This window comes from Saccoglossus kowalevskii, chromosome 1, assembly GCF_978046115.1.
Source record: "Saccoglossus kowalevskii chromosome 1, keSacKowa6.1, whole genome shotgun sequence".
Lineage (NCBI taxonomy): Eukaryota > Metazoa > Hemichordata > Enteropneusta > Harrimaniidae > Saccoglossus > Saccoglossus kowalevskii.
This window is the reverse complement of record NC_140641.1, coordinates 17,833,600-17,853,515: the sequence shown is the minus strand read 5'-3', so window position 1 is coordinate 17,853,515 and position 19,916 is coordinate 17,833,600. Positions and strand designations below refer to the sequence as shown.

At 34.3% G+C, this 19,916-nt stretch overlaps 2 protein-coding genes across 5 annotated transcripts; both read left to right on the top strand.

The window, feature by feature from the left end:
* Positions 1-3,171: 3,171 nt before the first annotated feature.
* Positions 3,172-8,066, top strand: LOC146750401 (uncharacterized). The gene is made up of 6 exons (XM_085496552.1): positions 3,172-3,211; positions 3,692-3,835; positions 4,345-4,459; positions 5,091-5,275; positions 6,951-7,095; positions 7,972-8,066. Exons 1-6 carry the CDS (start codon positions 3,179-3,181, stop codon positions 8,064-8,066), a joined length of 717 nt encoding a protein of 238 aa, XP_085352678.1. The 5' UTR covers positions 3,172-3,178.
* Positions 8,067-8,865: 799 nt separating this feature from the next.
* LOC144345058 (uncharacterized) lies at positions 8,866-13,575 on the top strand. 4 transcript variants are annotated; one of them, XM_085499740.1, is made up of 6 exons: positions 8,866-8,904; positions 10,424-10,471; positions 11,053-11,088; positions 11,274-11,294; positions 12,754-12,798; positions 13,354-13,575. In XM_085499740.1, the coding sequence occupies exons 1-6, from the start codon at positions 8,874-8,876 to the stop codon at positions 13,479-13,481; spliced, it is 309 nt and encodes a 102-aa protein (XP_085355866.1). In that variant the 5' UTR covers positions 8,866-8,873; the 3' UTR covers positions 13,482-13,575. The 4 variants fall into 4 exon arrangements, with proteins under 4 accessions (XP_085355866.1, XP_085355865.1, XP_085355867.1 ...); XM_085499739.1 differs by having other exon boundaries at positions 10,421-10,471; XM_085499741.1 differs by lacking the exon at positions 8,866-8,904 and adding an exon at positions 9,291-9,469.
* Positions 13,576-19,916: the final 6,341 nt, after the last annotated feature.

Genomic DNA, 19,916 nt, shown 5'->3' with positions numbered 1-19,916 from the left:
TTACTTTCTGTTTTGCTTTTACGCTTTTTAAAGTGTGTGAAGAACACAATGGGGGTCTTTATGTTTCTCAACTGCTGGTCAGTTTTGAATGAAACTTGGCTCATGGATGCTCTGTGGCATTTCCCAGAATAGTTTTATGGTAAAATCTGGACATGTTAATTACCTAAGTTGCATGATACAGTGGCGGATCTTGGGGGTGTATTCTTCAGACATGATTAGTTCAATATTGAAAACAAGGCCGTGGCTAGTCGGGGGGGGGGGCAACCTGAGTTTGGGAGTTTTTTTTAAAAAAACCCTTAAAATAGAAAAGTTTCGAGTAACCACGTATTTAGTTTGTACACGATTTGAAATAAAACATGGTAAGCCAATTGCGTGTACTTTATTTATATTTATTACTGAGCGCTTTGACGCTTACAGGTAAGACGCATGCACCCAGCACAGCCGGTCAAACGTTACCTTCAAGTATTTCAGATTGAATTTTGTTTTACATCATTCCATCCCCAGAAGTTATTTATTTGATTTGATTTATTATAATAATATAATATTTTTAATATGCTATCGCCAAAGTTGTAAACATAAACTGTGTATTGTACAACTATCAATTGTATTAATCAGTCCTGTACATTAATGTAAAACAGTTGCTTATATATGAAGATAGAACAAAAGTGTTTCAGGTTTTAAAGTTCATACTGCAATATCCCGTGTTTTGTATATATTCATAAAATATATCAAGATGATTTTATTGCAAAAAATAGATACACCCCCCACCCCACCCCCATAGCCATTAACTTATGGCGCAACTGCACACTTCTACTCCTTTATACATTTATACGCAAATACATTTGCTTCCCCCTAGTGAAAAAAAAGCTAGCTACGGCCCTGGAAAATATGCATATTGATAGCCCAATTTCTGATATCTCAAAAAATCAGATGTGAATTTAACATGTGATCGAGGTATTCTGGAATAAATCAGACAGCAAACCACGTGCATTTTTCCCAATACGCAAACACACATATATACTTTTTTTTTTAATTTAAGTACACTTCATGAAACAGATTATAATCTCGGAATGGAGGTAGAATGCACAATAAAGACAGGCGTAATATGAACCTCATATCACATTTACACTGAAGTAGCTGTCGATATTATTTTTGAAATACCCTTTTTTAAAATGGTATATAATACGTATTTTTGCAAATGATAAATTGATGCGGCTTGTCGTTACCATTTCTGGTTGTGAGTTATATTTTTTTAGAAAAAATACCTTTCTGACTGAAATTTTACACAATATATACAAATAAGAGAAAAAAACGTCTGTGTCATACAATCAGGTAAATGTGCGTACCATAATATAATTTGAGGTATACATCAAACACAGTTATTTTCTGAGTCGGTCACCACAAACAATAAATTACTGCTGTAATATGAGGATTTCAATTCCAATCAGCGCCATCGCCCAAGTTTGCAACTTGAATATTTATTTTGTACTTCAAAACCATCATTTGCAGTAACTTAGGTAAACTTGAGTATTTTCACTTTTCATACCATGGATAGAATAATGTTTATTTGACCCATCCTACTGTTTTTATTGAGGATTTGGTATTTGCTAGAAAACTGTGTAAGACAAAGATCGACAAATTGGGAGGACTGCTTCTAGGAATATATGTTACAATATCAGACATTCTAATGGACGTTATACTAGAAAACTGTTTCTTAGTCGCTTGCATTTAAATACATTGATGCACATGTGTACGTTATTATAGGAAGAACCATATATTGAACGGGATATACATGGCGCAATTTACTACAGAATATTGGAACAGGTGCGTACAATTTTGCTCTCTTAAAGACAAAGAGGATATGGATTCGATATATGAACATTGATAAATTCCAATCAGAACGTTGAAGTGCAGCTTTGTGAGTTGATGCAATTTTAGAATTTGATCGGGGTCTCCGAAAAATACGATTTTGGGTACAGTTATTTCCAGAAAGTGTAATTTCCCCACTAGTTGTCTGCATATTTGTCATGTCATTATAACATTACGTGCTCTCCAGATTTAGCTTATATAAAACATAGTTATTCAACTCGTGTTGTTTTTTTGTTTTACTCTTTTATTTAATGCACCGGTATTCCAATATCCATGTAGCATAAGTGACGCATATAATTTTCGTGTGAATTTTGCATGAGATATACATATCTCGATACAAATACAAGCTTGATATCAATATTATTATTGTATAACAGATATATTAGTTACAAGTTGACTTCCCTGTGCCAATCATAACGTAAAGAATGGTAATCCTCCGTAATTGACAAACAATTATATACTAGTATTATATACTAGTACCGGCCGGGACTTAGATTTTAGCATCACATTCATATAAAATCGAGGGTAAGGTCCACCGTGGTGTACAACCATACAAGTATATCCCTACTGTCTATAGTACTAGTAGTTCCGTCCCAATTCATATTCGCCCAATACACTTTCGTCCCATTTCCTTTAGTCGGCCTTACAATCTCGAGCATGGTGATGTTGATTTCTATGTTGGTGTACAAAGAGGTGTGGGTTCGGCCAACCTTGTTTACTAGTTACTGACACGTAACTACACTATAATCTCGAAATATGAATCAGTATGAATAACTCATTTGACGATTGACGTATTACGGTATTACAAAGTGGGATACAATAAACGTCTTCGGGGTACTGTCATGTGTACGATGAGTGCGTGAACTCGATATGATACAGTTTCTTGTTCGAATCTTATTGGGCGTATACAAAAAATAAATAGAACTAATCGACTTTGGGACGAATGTGATTTGGGACGAATCGACCTCCGTCTCATGTGACACACAAAAAGGCACGACGTAAAACTTGTTGTAACACCAAATGCGTTACGTGTCTATGTGTGTGACTTTGGAACACCCACTGGGTATAAGAGAAGTTGCTCTTTCCCCCTTCTAGTGACGAAACCATAAATTGGACATATGGCATATTCCGGGTAATAAAGTGACAAGCTGTTCGTTTCCTGTGCTAATTTGAAAGCGATAAGATGCTAGTATTTACTTGCGATGTTTACATGACCTTGCGCAAAACAGCGCCCTCGTTAATATAGTCAGCTGTTAGTCCAATCGGCGGGAAGTTCAATTTTTAATCGTATATTCTGAATTTTGAACTAATGATGACTGACACGAACCGCAACAACGCGAAGGTGAGTGTATATGTGTTTTCGTAGTATTTTTTATTTCAAAAAACTTTTCCGTGTCTGGGAATATCCCTGCAATATCATTTCTGCTAACCATTGAGCGCCAAAATAAACTTTCGTCAACATTCACAGACTTTTCTAAAATTTTGATCTGGACCAGTGTCTAATAAGAAATTATGACCATTTGGTTCAAAGTGATAAAAAATACTTCAATATAGGCTAAATGTTCCACCAAATTACAGTGTTTTATCTAGGCCGAGCGATTCGCGCAGATACATAAACTCGGCGCCGTCAGTCAAATGGCGAGGGGCGATCATCGCTTACATTTGTAAAATACGTCTTTGTACCACTCCCCAAAATGAGCTGGAACACACGTCTGACACGCGCGTGTTGGGCTAAGCCGATAAAAAACGGGGAGTTAATTGCACCCAGGGCAGTAGTGAAATCTTGGATTTCATGCTATGATTGTTATTCTAACTTTTCCAGAATTCTAGAACATGCATATCCTCGTCAAAATTGGAAGTATTAGAAGGGTATTTTGACAACGGAATGAATGGAAAGGGCAAGGACTGTCAGGAGCTGATCGCCCAAGCAAGTATTGAGCTTTGCTTGGATGTTACTGTGATAAAGGTATAACGTTTACATTAATAATATCATAAAACTGATAGAAGGGTATAAAACAGAATGTGCTAAGTTATATAATACCCCGGTACTTGTAGTTACTTTCAAGTCAAGTTCTCTAGATTTCAGGGCCACTAAATTGCATTCATTGATTGCCAATGCCCCCTGCAAAGTGGTAATACATAAAGAAAATATCTATTACAAAAATAAAACCCCTTTGTTCTCATTTAATTCGGTATATTGTATTTTTTTAAATAATTGGCCAATAATAATAATAATAACTTTATTACACAACTGCACCATCAGTAGGTGCTGTATGGTAAGGATACAATATTACAATTGCATATTGTTTTAAAGTTATTATACACACTTCTCCATTGTGTAAGCACATGTATTACTAATAGAGTGATGTACACATGTTTGGAATACGCAAATATTTTTTTTTCTTCATTTTGGGTGTTTTCGTTAATGGGGACCAGTGGTTCAAAAACGCATCACTGCATTTATTTTCCCTACAGAACTGGATTGGAAATCATAAAAGAAAAAAAATAGGAAGGACATATAAAAGAAACAAAATATCATACAAAAAAGGTCCATCAGCATATAATGTATTTGCTAGTGAAAGAAATCATGGTAAGCATAACTTATAAAATTTACATATGGTATTGTGAAACTCTGACTGTATGTTTTAATGGTAGTCTATATACAGTACATCATGGAACTATAAACCCCATGAGTACATGTAGCAGAACCTAAAAGTGAACTGATTGCCCAAAATGTGATTACTCAATTGTAATTTAGAACCCAATGACATTGGTCCCCCATGTTGGAAACTTCTGATGTAACAAATCTACATTCCAAAGAAATAAGAATGTTTGATGCCAACATGATGTTTTTACTGTGAGAAAGCAAAAATTTGTTTTTAAAACAAACAGAAAATTTGGACTGGCCTTAGACAATAGCCTGTTTCACATTTAGCCGAACATAAACATATTAGTATATTAGCTGACATCTGAAAATACCAGATGTGAATTTTGATCACATCTGTTTTATATCATATAAGTATTATGTAATAGTTACAACCATGCTGAAATCTGCCAAATTCATATTTAAACCCATTATGCTGGCTGAACTAATGTGTTCGCATCTGTTTTTCTTTTTAAAGGCATGATGTGACCATATAATTGTTTACTTGTATTTTTGGATACAGTTCTTATTATACCACAGGTAATATATATTGATATTGGCAATTATTTTCCTACAGACCCCAATATATCTGCTCCACATGTCTTTTGTACATGGGGAGCACAATGGAAGAGCTTGTCAGCTGAAGACAAACATAATTACAGGGAGAAGGCTGGCAAATTGAAGAATTTTGATACAAGAACCTTTACATCTAAACAAAAACAAAAGATGATTAAGCAGAAGTTTTCGGAAATTAACAGTATTGTAAGTAGAACATTCATCAAATTATCTTACCTGTCTAGAAATTAAGAAAATAGTGAGCTATTTATAGCTGTTATCTTCTATGTCATATTGAATCTGCCATAGAACCCCTACTGAACACAAGCCCGAATCTGGCTGGTAATGTGAGGGAGCTTACACTGTTGGCAAGTCTGTTGGGATTTTGCGGTCACATGACTTTCTCGTTTACACAATTTATATTTATTTTTCAAGAATTTTCATCGGAATCGCAACAGACTGCAAGCAAGTGCAGTAACATAGACATGCACCTCAATTTTTTTACCTTCACTTGTGATCTATGTCTTAAACCGAAGAAGTCGTCATGCAACACGTGTTGATGTAAATGAACAATCTGTTGGTATTTGCCAATTGGGACTCAAGTTTCAGGGACACGCTCGTGACAAACCCTCAACTTTAACATGACGAGCACAAAGAGAACTTTCAAAAATTTAACGGGGACTGTGTCATTTTCAATGACTTGTTCATATGTGTTTCAACGCTGGCTTCACTATAAAGCTGGTCTCCAAACAGGCTTTTTGGTACATGTGTGAGCACAGTATCACTGAGTTAGAAGGCTTTTTGGTACATGTGTGAGCACAGTATCACTGAGTTAGAAGGCTTTTTGGTACATGTGTGAGCACAGTATCACTGAGTTAGAAGGCTTTTTGGTACATGTGTGAACACAGTATCACTGAGTTAGAAGGCTTTTTGGTACATGTGTGAGCACAGTATCACTGAGTTAGAAGGCTTTTTGGTACATGTGTGAGCACAGTATCACTGAGTTAGAAGGCTTTTTGGTACATGTGTGAGCACAGTATCACTGAGTTAGAAGGCTTTTTGGTACATGTGTGAGCACAGTATCACTGAGTTAGAAGGCTTTTTGGTACATGTGTGAGCACAGTATCACTGAGTTAGAAGGCTTTTTGGTACATGTGTGAGCACAGTATCACTGAGTTAAAAGGCTTTGTTTGTCGTTATAAAACTTAGGAGAAAAAAACATGCAAAGATATTGTTTTCAAAATAGAATTACATTAATATTGAATTAATACAAATTCTAGTTATAGAATTCAGATTGTAGTTGCTTGAAGAAAATGTAAGATCTTTTTTTTAGGCACATGGAAAATTCATTGTATTCTTTTTATAGTATAGTAGTATAGTATATTTTATTTGACTCAAATTAATGAATTGGAAATACATTAACCATGGTCAATAATCATACACAAAAAAACAACAACAACAACACAATAACAAGAAATACAGATATTAAAAATACAATAAAATGTTATTGTATGTATACATGGTGAAATGATATAAAAGCATACTGACTCTAATTACCATATTTGCAAATAGGGAAACTTAACTCCAAAGTACATTTTTGCTAGTTATTAACCAAAATATGAGAGTTTTGAATTTGTGGAGATATTAAAGATATGAAACAAAAACTATTTTGAACCGGTATATCAATACATAAAAAAATTGGGACTAAGATAGCAATTTTCCAACTTATCATGACAATTTTAATTACAAAAGCTATGGAATTTGAATGGAGGAATTCACCACAAGATTAATTCATGTTTCATATGTTATTTCAAATGATGTTCAACAAAATAGATTGAGCATCCAATGTCAGATACTGTTGTCAACTTGTTTGTATTCTTAGTGTGCCTTACTACAATCCTTAGACACAGAGGTATTTGTCCTTGGAACCAATTGCAATGGTTTGTTCACAACTGGCACAGATCTGGGTATCATGTTTGCAAATAATGATAATGATATACAGATGCAGTTTGACAGCTTCATTAAAAGTAAGTGAATTTAATTAGATAAGTGAGTTTAGTTAGATAGGACCCAACAAATATTTATGTTTCTGATCAGTGCTCACACCAGTTGAAACAGGCATGTCTTTTTTTGGCTCCGCTGTCAGCAAAGATTATTTGTCTATTTATATTATTGGAGTGGAGCAATTCATATTATTCATCATCCTTGTTCATCCAATGTACTTGAAAATACTTTTATTTTAACTGGAATAAATTTCCACTGACTAGACTTTTGGGGTGTTTTGTAGGGAATTTATTTTTACTGATTTTTGACAAATTGAATGTAAAATATAGGAACAATGGTATATTCACTGGATTTTATTTCCACTGAATTATTCTTTCAGTGAAAATAGCGAAAATTAAATCCAAGCAAAAATACAGTATGTACATTTTTTACTCCTGTGTGCGAAGCACAAAAAGGGAGTCTTTGCAGTTAGTGTGTCTGTGTGTGTGTGTGTCTGTTCCACTGATATCTCAAGAACCATACATGACTTGGCTGATTATAGTTAGACTTCACACAGAGATTACACATGCCATACGTATGTACACGCATTTGTTTTGTGAATCAGTTAGAGTTGTATCTGCCGCCAAACCACCAGTAAGAACACCAGTCTATTGACGTAATCTACAATGATACTAACCATGTGCACAAACTAAATGACACATTTATAAAAGTTACTTTTCTGCAATTGCATAATTCTCATAATCAACCCTTTTTTTGGGGGGGGGGTGACTGGTATTCAGCTAATAATTTTTAAATGATCTTTTTGGCTGTGACTGTGTTTCATTTTCAATTTTTGTTCTTTTTTAATATATTGTGATACAACCTCTGATATATTAATGAAATATAAATTGTTTCTCTAGGCAGAAGAATAGCACCATCAAGTGCAAGTGGAGTGACACCAACAGGTAAACAATATATGTTTTGCATAAATTTACAAATTTACTTCAATTACTAATTGTTTTGAGCTTTTAGTGAACAAATTTAATCTTTGACTATAATTATTTTATCAGAACCACAGCAGATGTCAAATGGAAGTGGAGTAATACCAACAGGTAAACAATTATTTGCATAATTTATTCAGCACATTATAAGCTTAGACAAAAATATACATTTATACAAATTTACTTCAATTACTAATTGTTTTGAGCTTTTAGTGAACAAATTTAATCTTTGACTATAATTATTTTATCAGAACCACAGCAGATGTCAAATGGAAGTGGAGTAATACCAACAGGTAAATAATTATTTGCATAATTTATTCAGCACATTATAAGCTTAGATACAAGTATACATTTATACAAATTTACTTCAATTACTAATTGTTTTGAGCTTTTAGTAAAAAAATAAATTTAATCTTTGACTATAATTATTTTATCAGAACCACAGCAGATGTCAAATGGAAGTGGAGTAATACCAACAGATAAACAATTATTTGCATAATTTATTCAGCACATTAGAAGCTTAAATACAAGTATACATTTATACAAATTTACTTCAATTACTAATTGTTTTGAGCTTTTAGTAAAAAAAATAAATTTAATCTTTGACTATAATTATTTTATCAGAACCACAGCAGATGTCAAATGGAAGTGGAGTAATACCAACAGGTAAACAATTATTTGCATAATTTATTCAGCACATTATAAGCTTAGATACAAGTATACATTTATACAAATTTACTTCAATTACTAATTGTTTTGAGCTTTTAGTAAAAAAATAAATTTAATCTTTGACTATAATTATTTTATCAGAACCACAGCAGATGTCAAATGGAAGTGGAGTAATACCAACAGGTAAACAATTATTTGCATAATTTATTCAGCACATTAGAAGCTTAGATACAAGCATACATTTATACAAATTTACTTCAATTACTAATTGTTTTGAGCTTTTAGTAAACCTAATTGGATAGCGTGAATTTGAGATATAAACTAAAATGGTCAAAGAAACAAAATGGCTTCTAGGTCACCATCTTGAATTGGATTGCAATATAAATTCACTTTTCTTTACGTCCTAGAATTGTATGTGAATCTAATTAATTTAGTCTTCGTGAATCTGAGATATAAGCCAAAATGTGCAAAAATTTCATAAAACAAAATGGTTGCCGCTGGACCATCCTGAATTGGATTGTGACATAATGAAATTTAAAGCATGTATCAAGTTTGGGGAGAATCAGGTCATGAACTTTTGAGATACTGCAGGGGATGGATGGAACCCAATTTTTAAGCCCTTGGACTGTGATCAGTTTGTGATAAAAACCATCCAAAATCCACATTTGAATGTATTTTGTTGAAACTTAATACATTATTCAAACTTTATGTCACCTGCTGCAGATTATTTTTAAAATGAGTGTTACCGGTAAGACATTTTGTTTTAATAATGCTACAAACCTTATTGCTTTAATACTTGATGTATATGTACCTTGGACAGACCTCTCTCAGATTTGTTCATTTTATGACGATATCTTTAATTCTTTAATTTTGATGAACATTTTTATCATTTTTGGTAAAAAGGAATAATTTCCCCTTCTTGTTGGGAACCGCAAGTTCGATTGCTTAGATATTATATTTAGGTACCAGGGTTTTTTCTAGAAAAAAACTGCAAGAGGGAGCACTGCAATTCAGTGGCCCCACCAAGTGGGGGAGATAGGTTTTCTCTAATAGGGTGTGGAGTTTTTGATAATTCTAAGTTAAAATGGAGCATTCTATGGCTCTGCTCCCCAGGGTAAGGGGCACATGGCCATGACATGAGGGCGCTGTGCCCCTGTTCCCTTGTTTAAAAAAAACCCTGGGTATGACCGGTAGACCTCTCACAGATTTTTTCATTTGATGATATCTTCAATTTTGATGAATATTTTTGGCATTTTTCATAAAAAGTGATATTTTTGACTTCTTGTTCACAACCACAATATCAGATTGCTTTGATATTACGTATATAGGTACTACATGTGGACCTCTCTCAGATTTGTTCATTTTGTAATGATATCTTTAATTCTCTAATTTTGATGAATATTTTTGTCATTTTTGGGAAAAAGATGATATTTTCGACTTCTTGTTAAAAACAGCAAGTCAGATTGCTTTAATACTATACATATACATGTAGGTACCTCAGGTAAACTTCTCTCAGATTTGTTCATTTTCTAATGATATCTTCAGTTCTTTAATTGAAAAATGCATTGCTGTCAGTTGAGCTATCTCAACCGATAGGCTGCTTGTTCATTTACATAAGTGCATGCACATTTAATAGAGAAAATACTGTAGTATATTTATTGTTTAAACTAAATACATTTTAAATTTTTCTATTGAATAGCAGAGCAGATATTTGCCAACATTGAAGCTGGGATTTCAACAGAGAATATAAGTGAGTTGAGGACACTATGAGGTTATTACGAGGATACCTCAAAGTATGCACAAAGACAGTACAGTGGAAGTATTGAGAGACACGCAGCAGAGGTCAATGCAACAGCATACTGTCTGAATGCATACTTTGAGGTATCCGCGTAATAACCTTAATATTATACATCTTTTTCTTCCAAGGATACATGGGAATGCCGAAATCCACAAAGTTTATAACAGGATCAGCAAACTTCTTTGTGTGCAGTCCGGTCAAACCTTAGTGGCAGCCATGTTTGTTTTGATTATTAGAGAATGCTTACATGCTCAGTCATTCCATATTTATATGGTAGGATTAAAATACTTCAAAATTAAGGCACGCTGTAACAGTGACAGATGTATAATAATATTATTTAAATTGACATAATGTTCGTTCATAGTTAAAAATATTGACCAAAAATTACACATGCCAATTTACACATCTTTTTTAATTTGGCACTGAAACAAAAATCTATTCGTTCAGTTTCCACTTTTTTGAGAAATACAACTATAAAAATGTATTATGTATACTAAATTTGCACATTGTCAAGTATTCTCTTATTTATTAAGGTGTTGCTTCTAAAGTGAAGTCAAGCAGATCTGTCGGTAAGCATATGGTGAAATAATGTTCTTGTAAAATAATTAAGAGAAAGAATTTGTTACAAACCGACATGAGAATAAAGAATGATGAGCTTTATATCTATAGATTATTCTAAAACTACATCCATTAATAATGTGGAAGTATTTCTGTGTTTGCAGGACAATGATATCAGGTTTTGTTATTTTTTCAGGGAGAAAAAGGACTAAATTTGGTGAGTGGTGATTGCCAAATATTATTCTCACATGAAGTAATATATTGTATTTATGCTTTTCATGTATACAATTGAATAGTTGGATTGGATAGAGTTCAAGCCAAACCTTAGTGGTTTCTTTCTCATAGGCAGCACATCCTCAATGATAAAAGGTCAAGGATATTTTGTGTATAAAAGTCAACAATTCATGGAAAAATGAAATTTTAACTTGATCATTGTTATGCCCATACTTAAAGTCATAAACATAAGGGCACAGAAACAGGATATTTAGTGTAAACGACCTTCAATGGAGCTTCCTGGTTGTTAGTGTACAGGTATCAAAATTAATTCCCAGAGAAAATCATTTTGCTGTCATTAATGTATTAGTAATCATTATGTTCATACCATTGGCCTATATTTAATTTCTTTTGAAAACCATCTATGTATCGTATTTGCTCTATTTGTACTACCAGTATATGCTCTTAAAGTGAATTACTACTGATCATGTAATTATATTAAGGTCAAAATAAGTAATATATTATGATTCAGTTATACAATGAAAGCGATTTTTGGTTTATATGCGCATCTATTGGAGTTGAATTTGACAGAGCAAATACAGTATTTATTGACCCTATTGACACAATGAAAGTTTTTGCTTTCTGTGTGGTCGTGTGTATATATGCGTATTCCATCATTACCCCAAAAAACAATTTCAATACAACTTAGTATATAGATGATCTAGACAATGAACAGATCTGATTAGTTTTTGATTGGAATCTGTGCATATTAATTAACTAATTTGCATATATAGTCATTTTCAACCCCTGATGCAAAGAACCTATTATTGTATTTCAATGGAATATAGTACATAGGTGCTAGTGCAAAGGTGCTGAGAACAATGCTTAAGACCAATTACTTTTGGATTGATATTATTTCATACTAATTAAGCTTTTTCCATCAATATCTCAATTATTGCATCTCAATAAAATGTAAAATGTGAACACTGCTGAATGTTTAGAGTTGATAACCATGGATATTTATTACTTACTTTCTGACATCTAAACAAATCAGATTTACGTTATTTATCTGAAAGACTGCCTTGGGTGTCGTACACTCTTTTCATGTTATTTGAAAGGTTGAAATTCATCGCTACTATGTGTGAATACCATGTGTGACCCAAAGCATGAATTCATGTCTTTGATTGGATAGCTACTTAACCATGTTTCAGAACAAGCTCGCCATATTGACAAAGCTTTCAGTTGTGTAATTCTGATTGCATCTAACTTATCCTCACAACGAACTTATATACCCAGTATAATGTGTACCCAATTTTTCAAATAGCAGCTGCGAGCCATCTTGTTTAAATGCTAATTTTAATTTTTAATATTACCTATTTTAACTCACAGCACACGGGCGTTTCTAAGCTTTCTTTCCAATTTTAATATTATATTTCCCCTTACTTGACGTTGTTTTGAAATAGGTGGTGCGAAGAGGGAGAAAAAAATGAAGAATGAAAAAAATGAAGGTAATTATTATAAGGATTCAAAATTACACTTGAAATTCTTTATTTTAATTATTACTACTTTTTGCATTGCTTTACCAATTTGATACTAGTATCTCAATGGATTCCAAGGAAATTTTGTGCTCCACCTGTCACATAACGGCTCATATTTGAAACGCCTTGCAATATAGATTATTCACAAATCATGCTATCTGATTGATGGAAACTACTCAGTCATGCATTAGTATACCGGTTGATTAAAAAGTTTTAGCTGTTTACCAGATATCTCAAGTATCACTCATCAGATTGTTAAATGACATGATTAGTTTAGCGTTGAATTGTTTCATATATCTCAATAAAAACTTGTTTTAGATTGCATACATCCTATTGAATGTAATAATCAAAACTTGGGTTAAAAATGATAGGTGCATGCATATGAATAGTTTAATACTTTCTGGAAGGTCTACCAGTTAAATATATAATCATATATATACTACACAACATTGACGCAGATTAATGAAAAAAATGTTAATCACTCACCATGACACAAAATTTCTTTCTTGTCTTATTCACTTCCAGATGTATATGAAGTAGAGAGAATAATAAAAACAAAAATGGTGGATGGGGAGAAAATGGCCTTTGTGAAATGGCTTGGCTATCCAAGAAATCAGTCATCTTGGATAGCAATGGAAAATTTCAATAATTAATCATTGTTCTTGTTGATACCAGAATTTACTTTTTTTTATGTGTATTCATGTTTATTTGACTAGTTCACTATTAAAAGTTTATTAACACTATAAAGTAGTTTACTATTTTCCATGCCAAAATCGATCAAGTGCACTAAAACATTGACTCATAATAAAAGAAATTGAATTTTGCATACAAATTAAATTTTATCAAAATATAATGCAAATATAAAATATATTAGAATGAATTCCTCACATCTATCACAAATACTACTGATTTAAATGGCAAAATCAAAAATTACTATCACTCTTTTGCGTGAAAGGGTCATCTGGTGTGCATTGCCACGAAATATGTTAACAGTATCGTTCTATTTTATTTCTTCATTTTTTTTAAACTTTTTAATTTATCATCATATTGCTATTTACCAATAGGAACAAATTATTTCTAGAATATAATAAAATGTTATTATTATTATAACTAGCCCATCTTCACCATTTTATTTTGCAAAAAAAAAAACAAATCTAAAGATTAACTTATGCAACAAGTGTGGAATGTGGTATAAATTTAATTTTAGCTCAATAGACGGAAGATGAATGAGCTAAGATGATGCTGCATTCGTGTTAGACCCACAATGTCCTAGCTGTGAAATATTGAAGAAAACTATGAAAACGGCCAAATAATTTTCCATTCATTGAGAGATTGGCTTTGTCTGGAATTATTTTTTGGCTATTTCTACACCAACTAATGAGCTATACACATTTAATTATGATTAATTTTGATGAAATTTTGCAGCATACGTTCAGATCACATCTTTCACACATTACATGAAATCTCAGTTATCAATGATCACCGATAGAGGGCAGAAGAATAGAACGCAGAATGCTAATTAATGACTCCAGTCATTGAATGAAGTCATCCCAACAGAAAGTGTGATATTTCCTGTATATAGGGTTGTACATTGAATGGGGTCAGTTCTTCATAAAGTGTGATATTTAAATAATAACACATGTTTGTGAGGGTAATATCACGATTTGTTGCCTGCCCAAGGGATGGTGGTCATGACCATAATATTTATGATGCCAGAGCCGAAGGCATCATCAATATTATGGTCTTGACCAACAGCCTGAGAAATTGATATTGCCCGAATGACGATGTGTTATTTATTTTATCACATTGAGCATACATCACTCACAGCCACTCTCCCACAAAATAACAACACATATATAGAAGTATGCAATATTTTATTTTATAGTATAATAACCAAGGGGGTGAGGGACTGAATTTCAAAAACATATTTTATATATAGGGTAACAAGTTTCACATTACTCAATAGCATACATACATGAGGGTCGGCAATGGGTATTTTCGTAATCTGTAATCAATTGTTTTTATTTTCGTAATAATGTAATTTAAATAAAAAAAAACGTAAATTTGTAGACATGGGCAAGTTATTTTATTTGTCCAGAATTTGTAAAAAGATCTTATTTTTGACTCTTAAACACAAATTATCAAATATATTATAAAAGTAAAATGTAATTAGGTATTTGCTTTATTTGTAAAGTGTAAAAACCTATTTTTAATGTAAATGGAACTTTCATTTTATTGCCTGTAAAAACATAAAATGCCTTTTTTATTTTCTGTAACCTTTACCAGCTATCCCCCCTTGCCCCCCATACATTGTTTGCTGAAAAAACTACAAAATACACAAAGTAAATGTTATTTTAAGCTAAGGATAGTCTTTTTTGTAACCATTTTCTAACTCAAGTTATTTGACCACTTGCTAGTGCCGTTGAAGTGACTGAAATTAATTTCTCGCAAACGTACCACACCTGCTATTCACAAGTAATACAGCTTAAAGCGTTTTTGGTTAGCATCGGCGTAGAAATGCTTATGTTACCCTTTGTTCCAAGAACAATGCCCCACGGCTAGCAATAGAGCAAACTATGGGTAGACAAAATAATTAATTTATATGGTTCAAATTGTTAGTGCAGGACACACACATGCAAGACACTCAAAAGCAGGCAAATAATCAATGCATGCATTAACAATGTATTAACGTTCAACAGTGATGGTAGATATTCTTTTTCAATAAAAGATATTACCCCAATACAGTTGTAATAAAATAAGAGTTCACATCAGCAATACAAGAGTTCACTCATGTGTACGTTGAACTGTTTAACTGATACGCGATAGCTGGCATTAGTCACACAGGGACGTTGAATACAAACTCTGCAGCATGTCCAGGTGTTGTAGATAACTTGAATTCTGGCAGAAAAACGGACATAGCTTCCGCTGCACAGGTTTACTTCTTGAAGTTGAGGCCGCTGTCTTCAATCACAAAGACGTAAAATAAACAAATGTTTATATTGGCTATAACGATAACGGTTACATCTAGCGTCGGTCATAAACATATATCAAGTGGCACGTATGTACAATGACAAACATGAACAGTATAATAATGCGGAAACGGCATGAATAATGTTGGGGCTGGTAACAATTCATATCGATCGATTATGTTCGTAACGCACTTATCTGGCGTGCGGTTGAGAGAGTTCTCACTTCCGTATTTACATCATGGGTGCCGCCATCTTGTTTCCCATGGAAACCGGGCCTTTCGTTTTGCGTGAGACAATTCAGCTCGATCCGAGTAGAGATCAGAAAAACGCTATTTTTCAGTGGTTTACTACATTACAATTCAAGTCAAGACGCTTTCAATAACGGTACCAAGTGTCTTCTTGACTGGACGAAATCGATTTGCCCAGATTCAAACTTGTGGCCAATCACCTCACTACGCACAGACATTTTCTTGTACCTGTTAGATCTGAAAACGTACTACAAAAAGTGGGAAAAAACGTATGTGACATCCGAACTATTTAATGTCAGACCTCAGTAAAAACGCAAATACGAACCATTTTATCGCGGACTATGTTTTGCAAGGTAATGTTACTGTAGTGAAATGGCGCACGTGATACACTAAAACTTGGAAGAAAAAACGTTCTGTTATCGTATATAGTTAGGAAAGAAACATTAAAGACTAATTTAACTGAAAAAAGTTTCCTAACATTTCCGTTCATCTTGTATTCTGGTGAATATATCAATACTATTTCTGGCTTGAACGGGTTCGATTTTGCGCGTCTAACAGCGATAGAACACACATGTTCTAGTAAGTTTATAAAGTTAGTCATTTATAGTAGAAACTAGTGCTTTGGCACGTAGGAAAGGATTGTAATTTTCTAACGCAAGTCATGTATATTTTGTATAAATAACTGAACATTTTATTTAGAGTCAGGGCGTGAAACCTCTTAATAAAGTGATTAAAGTAACCGAGTGACTTACGCATAACTTTGTTAACCGACAGGGTCTTGTAGTTCGAACATATTCGAATATGCAAATGAGTTCTATGCAAAGCTGCTTTGTGCAGTGATGATAAGTAACGCGCATCGAACTGTGCGGAGTTCGGCGCAATATACCATGTAATATCCATTTTTATTCCATGGCCGAGTCTCAACCAATCACAGCATGCGTAACAGCAGTGAGATGTGATAATTAAATAATAACACATGCTTTTGAGGGTAATATCACGATTTGTTGCCTGCCCAAGGGATGGTGGTCATCATCAAGATTATGGTCATGATCAACAGCCCGAGGGCAGACAACAAATCGCGATATTGCCCGAATAATCATGTGTTATTTATTTTATGACATCGAACAGACATCAACCACGCACAATGCCATGGAACTTATATCACTCACACTCACTCTCCCGCAAAATAACGACACTTATATTTGAAGTATGCAATATTTTATTTTATGTATTATAACAAGTTTCACATTACTCAATAACATACATACAATGTTTGCTGGAAAAAAAACTGCGAAATACATCCAGTAAATGTTATTTTCGGCCATGACCGTGTTATAACCGTGTTTCAGCAGTGTGAATCACTTAATTTATCGAGAATAACATTTTTGAAATGAATTGCGAAATTCTCAAACGCAAGTTATTTGATCACTCTCCAGATAAAAATGTCAGTGCCGTGGAAGGGACGGAAATTACTTTCTCACTAAAGTACTACACCTTCTATTCACAAGTCACACAGCTTTAGATCGTTTTCGGTTAGCATCGGCGTGGAACGTGTAGAAATTCTCACAGCGTAGAACGCGCCGCTGCGACCCCGGCTGCGACGTTTCAGTGGCAGCTTTGCCGTACATGTTTGTTTGATATAAAAAATACCCTAAACATCAAAACAAAGTATCTTACTTAATATCCATTCGAGCACGATCGTTGTCTATTTCGGATGGCTGAAGTTCCTTCAAAACTTGAAAGCTACCCCGAAAAAAAACAACAACAGCGAGCGGGGCAGCACCAGTGCAGCGAACGACAATTTGTTATGCGCAGTATCGTTGCGCAATAGTTTCAGTTACGTCTTCCATGTGATATACCCATGTAATATCCACTTGGCGGGCAATATACCATGTAATATCCATTTTTATTCAATGTCATGTGACCGAGTCTCAACCAATCACAGCAAGCGTAACAGCAGTGAGATGTGATAAACACATATGTAGTATCCACTTGGTGGGCAATATACCATGTAATATTCAAAAAGTGTGATATTTCCCGTATACATGGCGTGCATTGGTTGGGGTCATTCCTTCAAAAAATGTGATATTTCTCGTATCCTCGGGGGCGCAGCTACGTCACTAGACGTTCCACGTTGCTAAGACGCGCACCACTGTACATGCATTTCTATAGGGTGATCATGATTGGATGGGGTCAGTCCTTTGAAAAGTGTGATATTTCCCGTATGTAGGGTGATTGGATTGGGGTCAGTTCTTTGAAAAGTGTGATATTTCCCGTATACATGGCGTACGTTCGATGGGATCAGTCCTTTGAAAAGTGTGATATTTCCCGTATGTAGGGTGATTGGATGGGGTCAGTCCTTCATAAAGTGTGATATTTCCCGTATACGTGGCGTACATTGGATGGGGTCAGCCCTTCAAAAAGTGTGATATTTTCCGTATATAGGGTGATTGGATGGGGGTCAGTCCTTTGAAAAGTGTGATATTTCCCGTATATAGGGTGATTGGATGGGCCCATTCCTTCAAAAAGTGTGATATTTGCCGTATGTAGGGTGATTGGATGGGGTCAGTTCTTTGAAAACTGTGATATTTCCCGTATACATGGCGTACGTTCGATGGGATCAGTCCTTTGAAAAGTGTGATATTTCCCGTATGTAGGGTGATTGGATGGGGTCAGTCCTTCATAAAGTGTGATATTTCCCTTATGTAGGGTGATTGGATGGGATCAGTCCTTTGAAAAGTGTGATACTTCCCGTATACGTGGCGAACATTGAATGGGGTCAGTCCTTTAAAAAGTGTGGTATTTCCCGTATACATGGCGTACATTGGATGAGGTCAGTCCTTCATAAAGTGTGGTATTTCCTGTATACATGGTGTACATTGAATGGGGTCAGTCCTTCAAAAAGTGTGACTTTTTCCCGTATATCGGGGTTTACATCGGATGGGGTCAGTCCTTTGAGAAGTGTGATATTTCCCGTATACATGGCGTACATTGGATGGGGTCAGTCCTTCAAAAAGTGTGACATTTTCCCGTATATCGGGGTTTACATTGGATGGGGTCAGTCCTTTGAGAAGTGTGATATTTCCCGTATACATGGCGTACACACTCGATGGGGTCAGTCCTTCGAAAAGTGTGATATTTCCCGTATACATCACAGTGTATATGGACGGGGTCACACTGTTGAATGGCGTGAACTCGTAGACACATGTGCGCTTGAAGAGTGTGATTCTGACAGGATCGGGTGGGAATACATTACAGTTAGACACTGCACATTGTACATTGTGATGCAATACATTACAGTTAGACACTGCACATTGTACATTGTGATGGAATACATTACAGTTAGACACTGCACATTGTACATTGTGATGCAATACATTACAGTTAGACACTACACATTGTACATTGTGATGCAATACATTACAGTTAGACACTACACATTGTACATTGTGATGCAATACATTACAGTAGACACTACACATTGTACATTGTAATGGAATACATTACAGTTAGAAATTGCACAATGTACATTGTGATGCAATACATTACAGTTAAACACTGCACACATATATATGTATATTAACATATATAATTAAAGGCGGCGGGTTATATCACAAACAGAAATAAAGAATTTACATAATATAATATTCACCTCCGGAAGTAAAGTATTAGGTTCATCCATGTTAAAAAGACTGCTCCGGCACCGGCCTTCCATTGTGTCATGCATGGCCTCTGACCTGGAGGTAGTATGTATATCATCACACTTATATACATACCCCAATCTACGTAGTTAGATAACTCCGTCATGTAATGCATTTTCTAAAACAAAAATAAGTAGTCGATTTTTAAAATCTAGTGGCACTAATCAAAA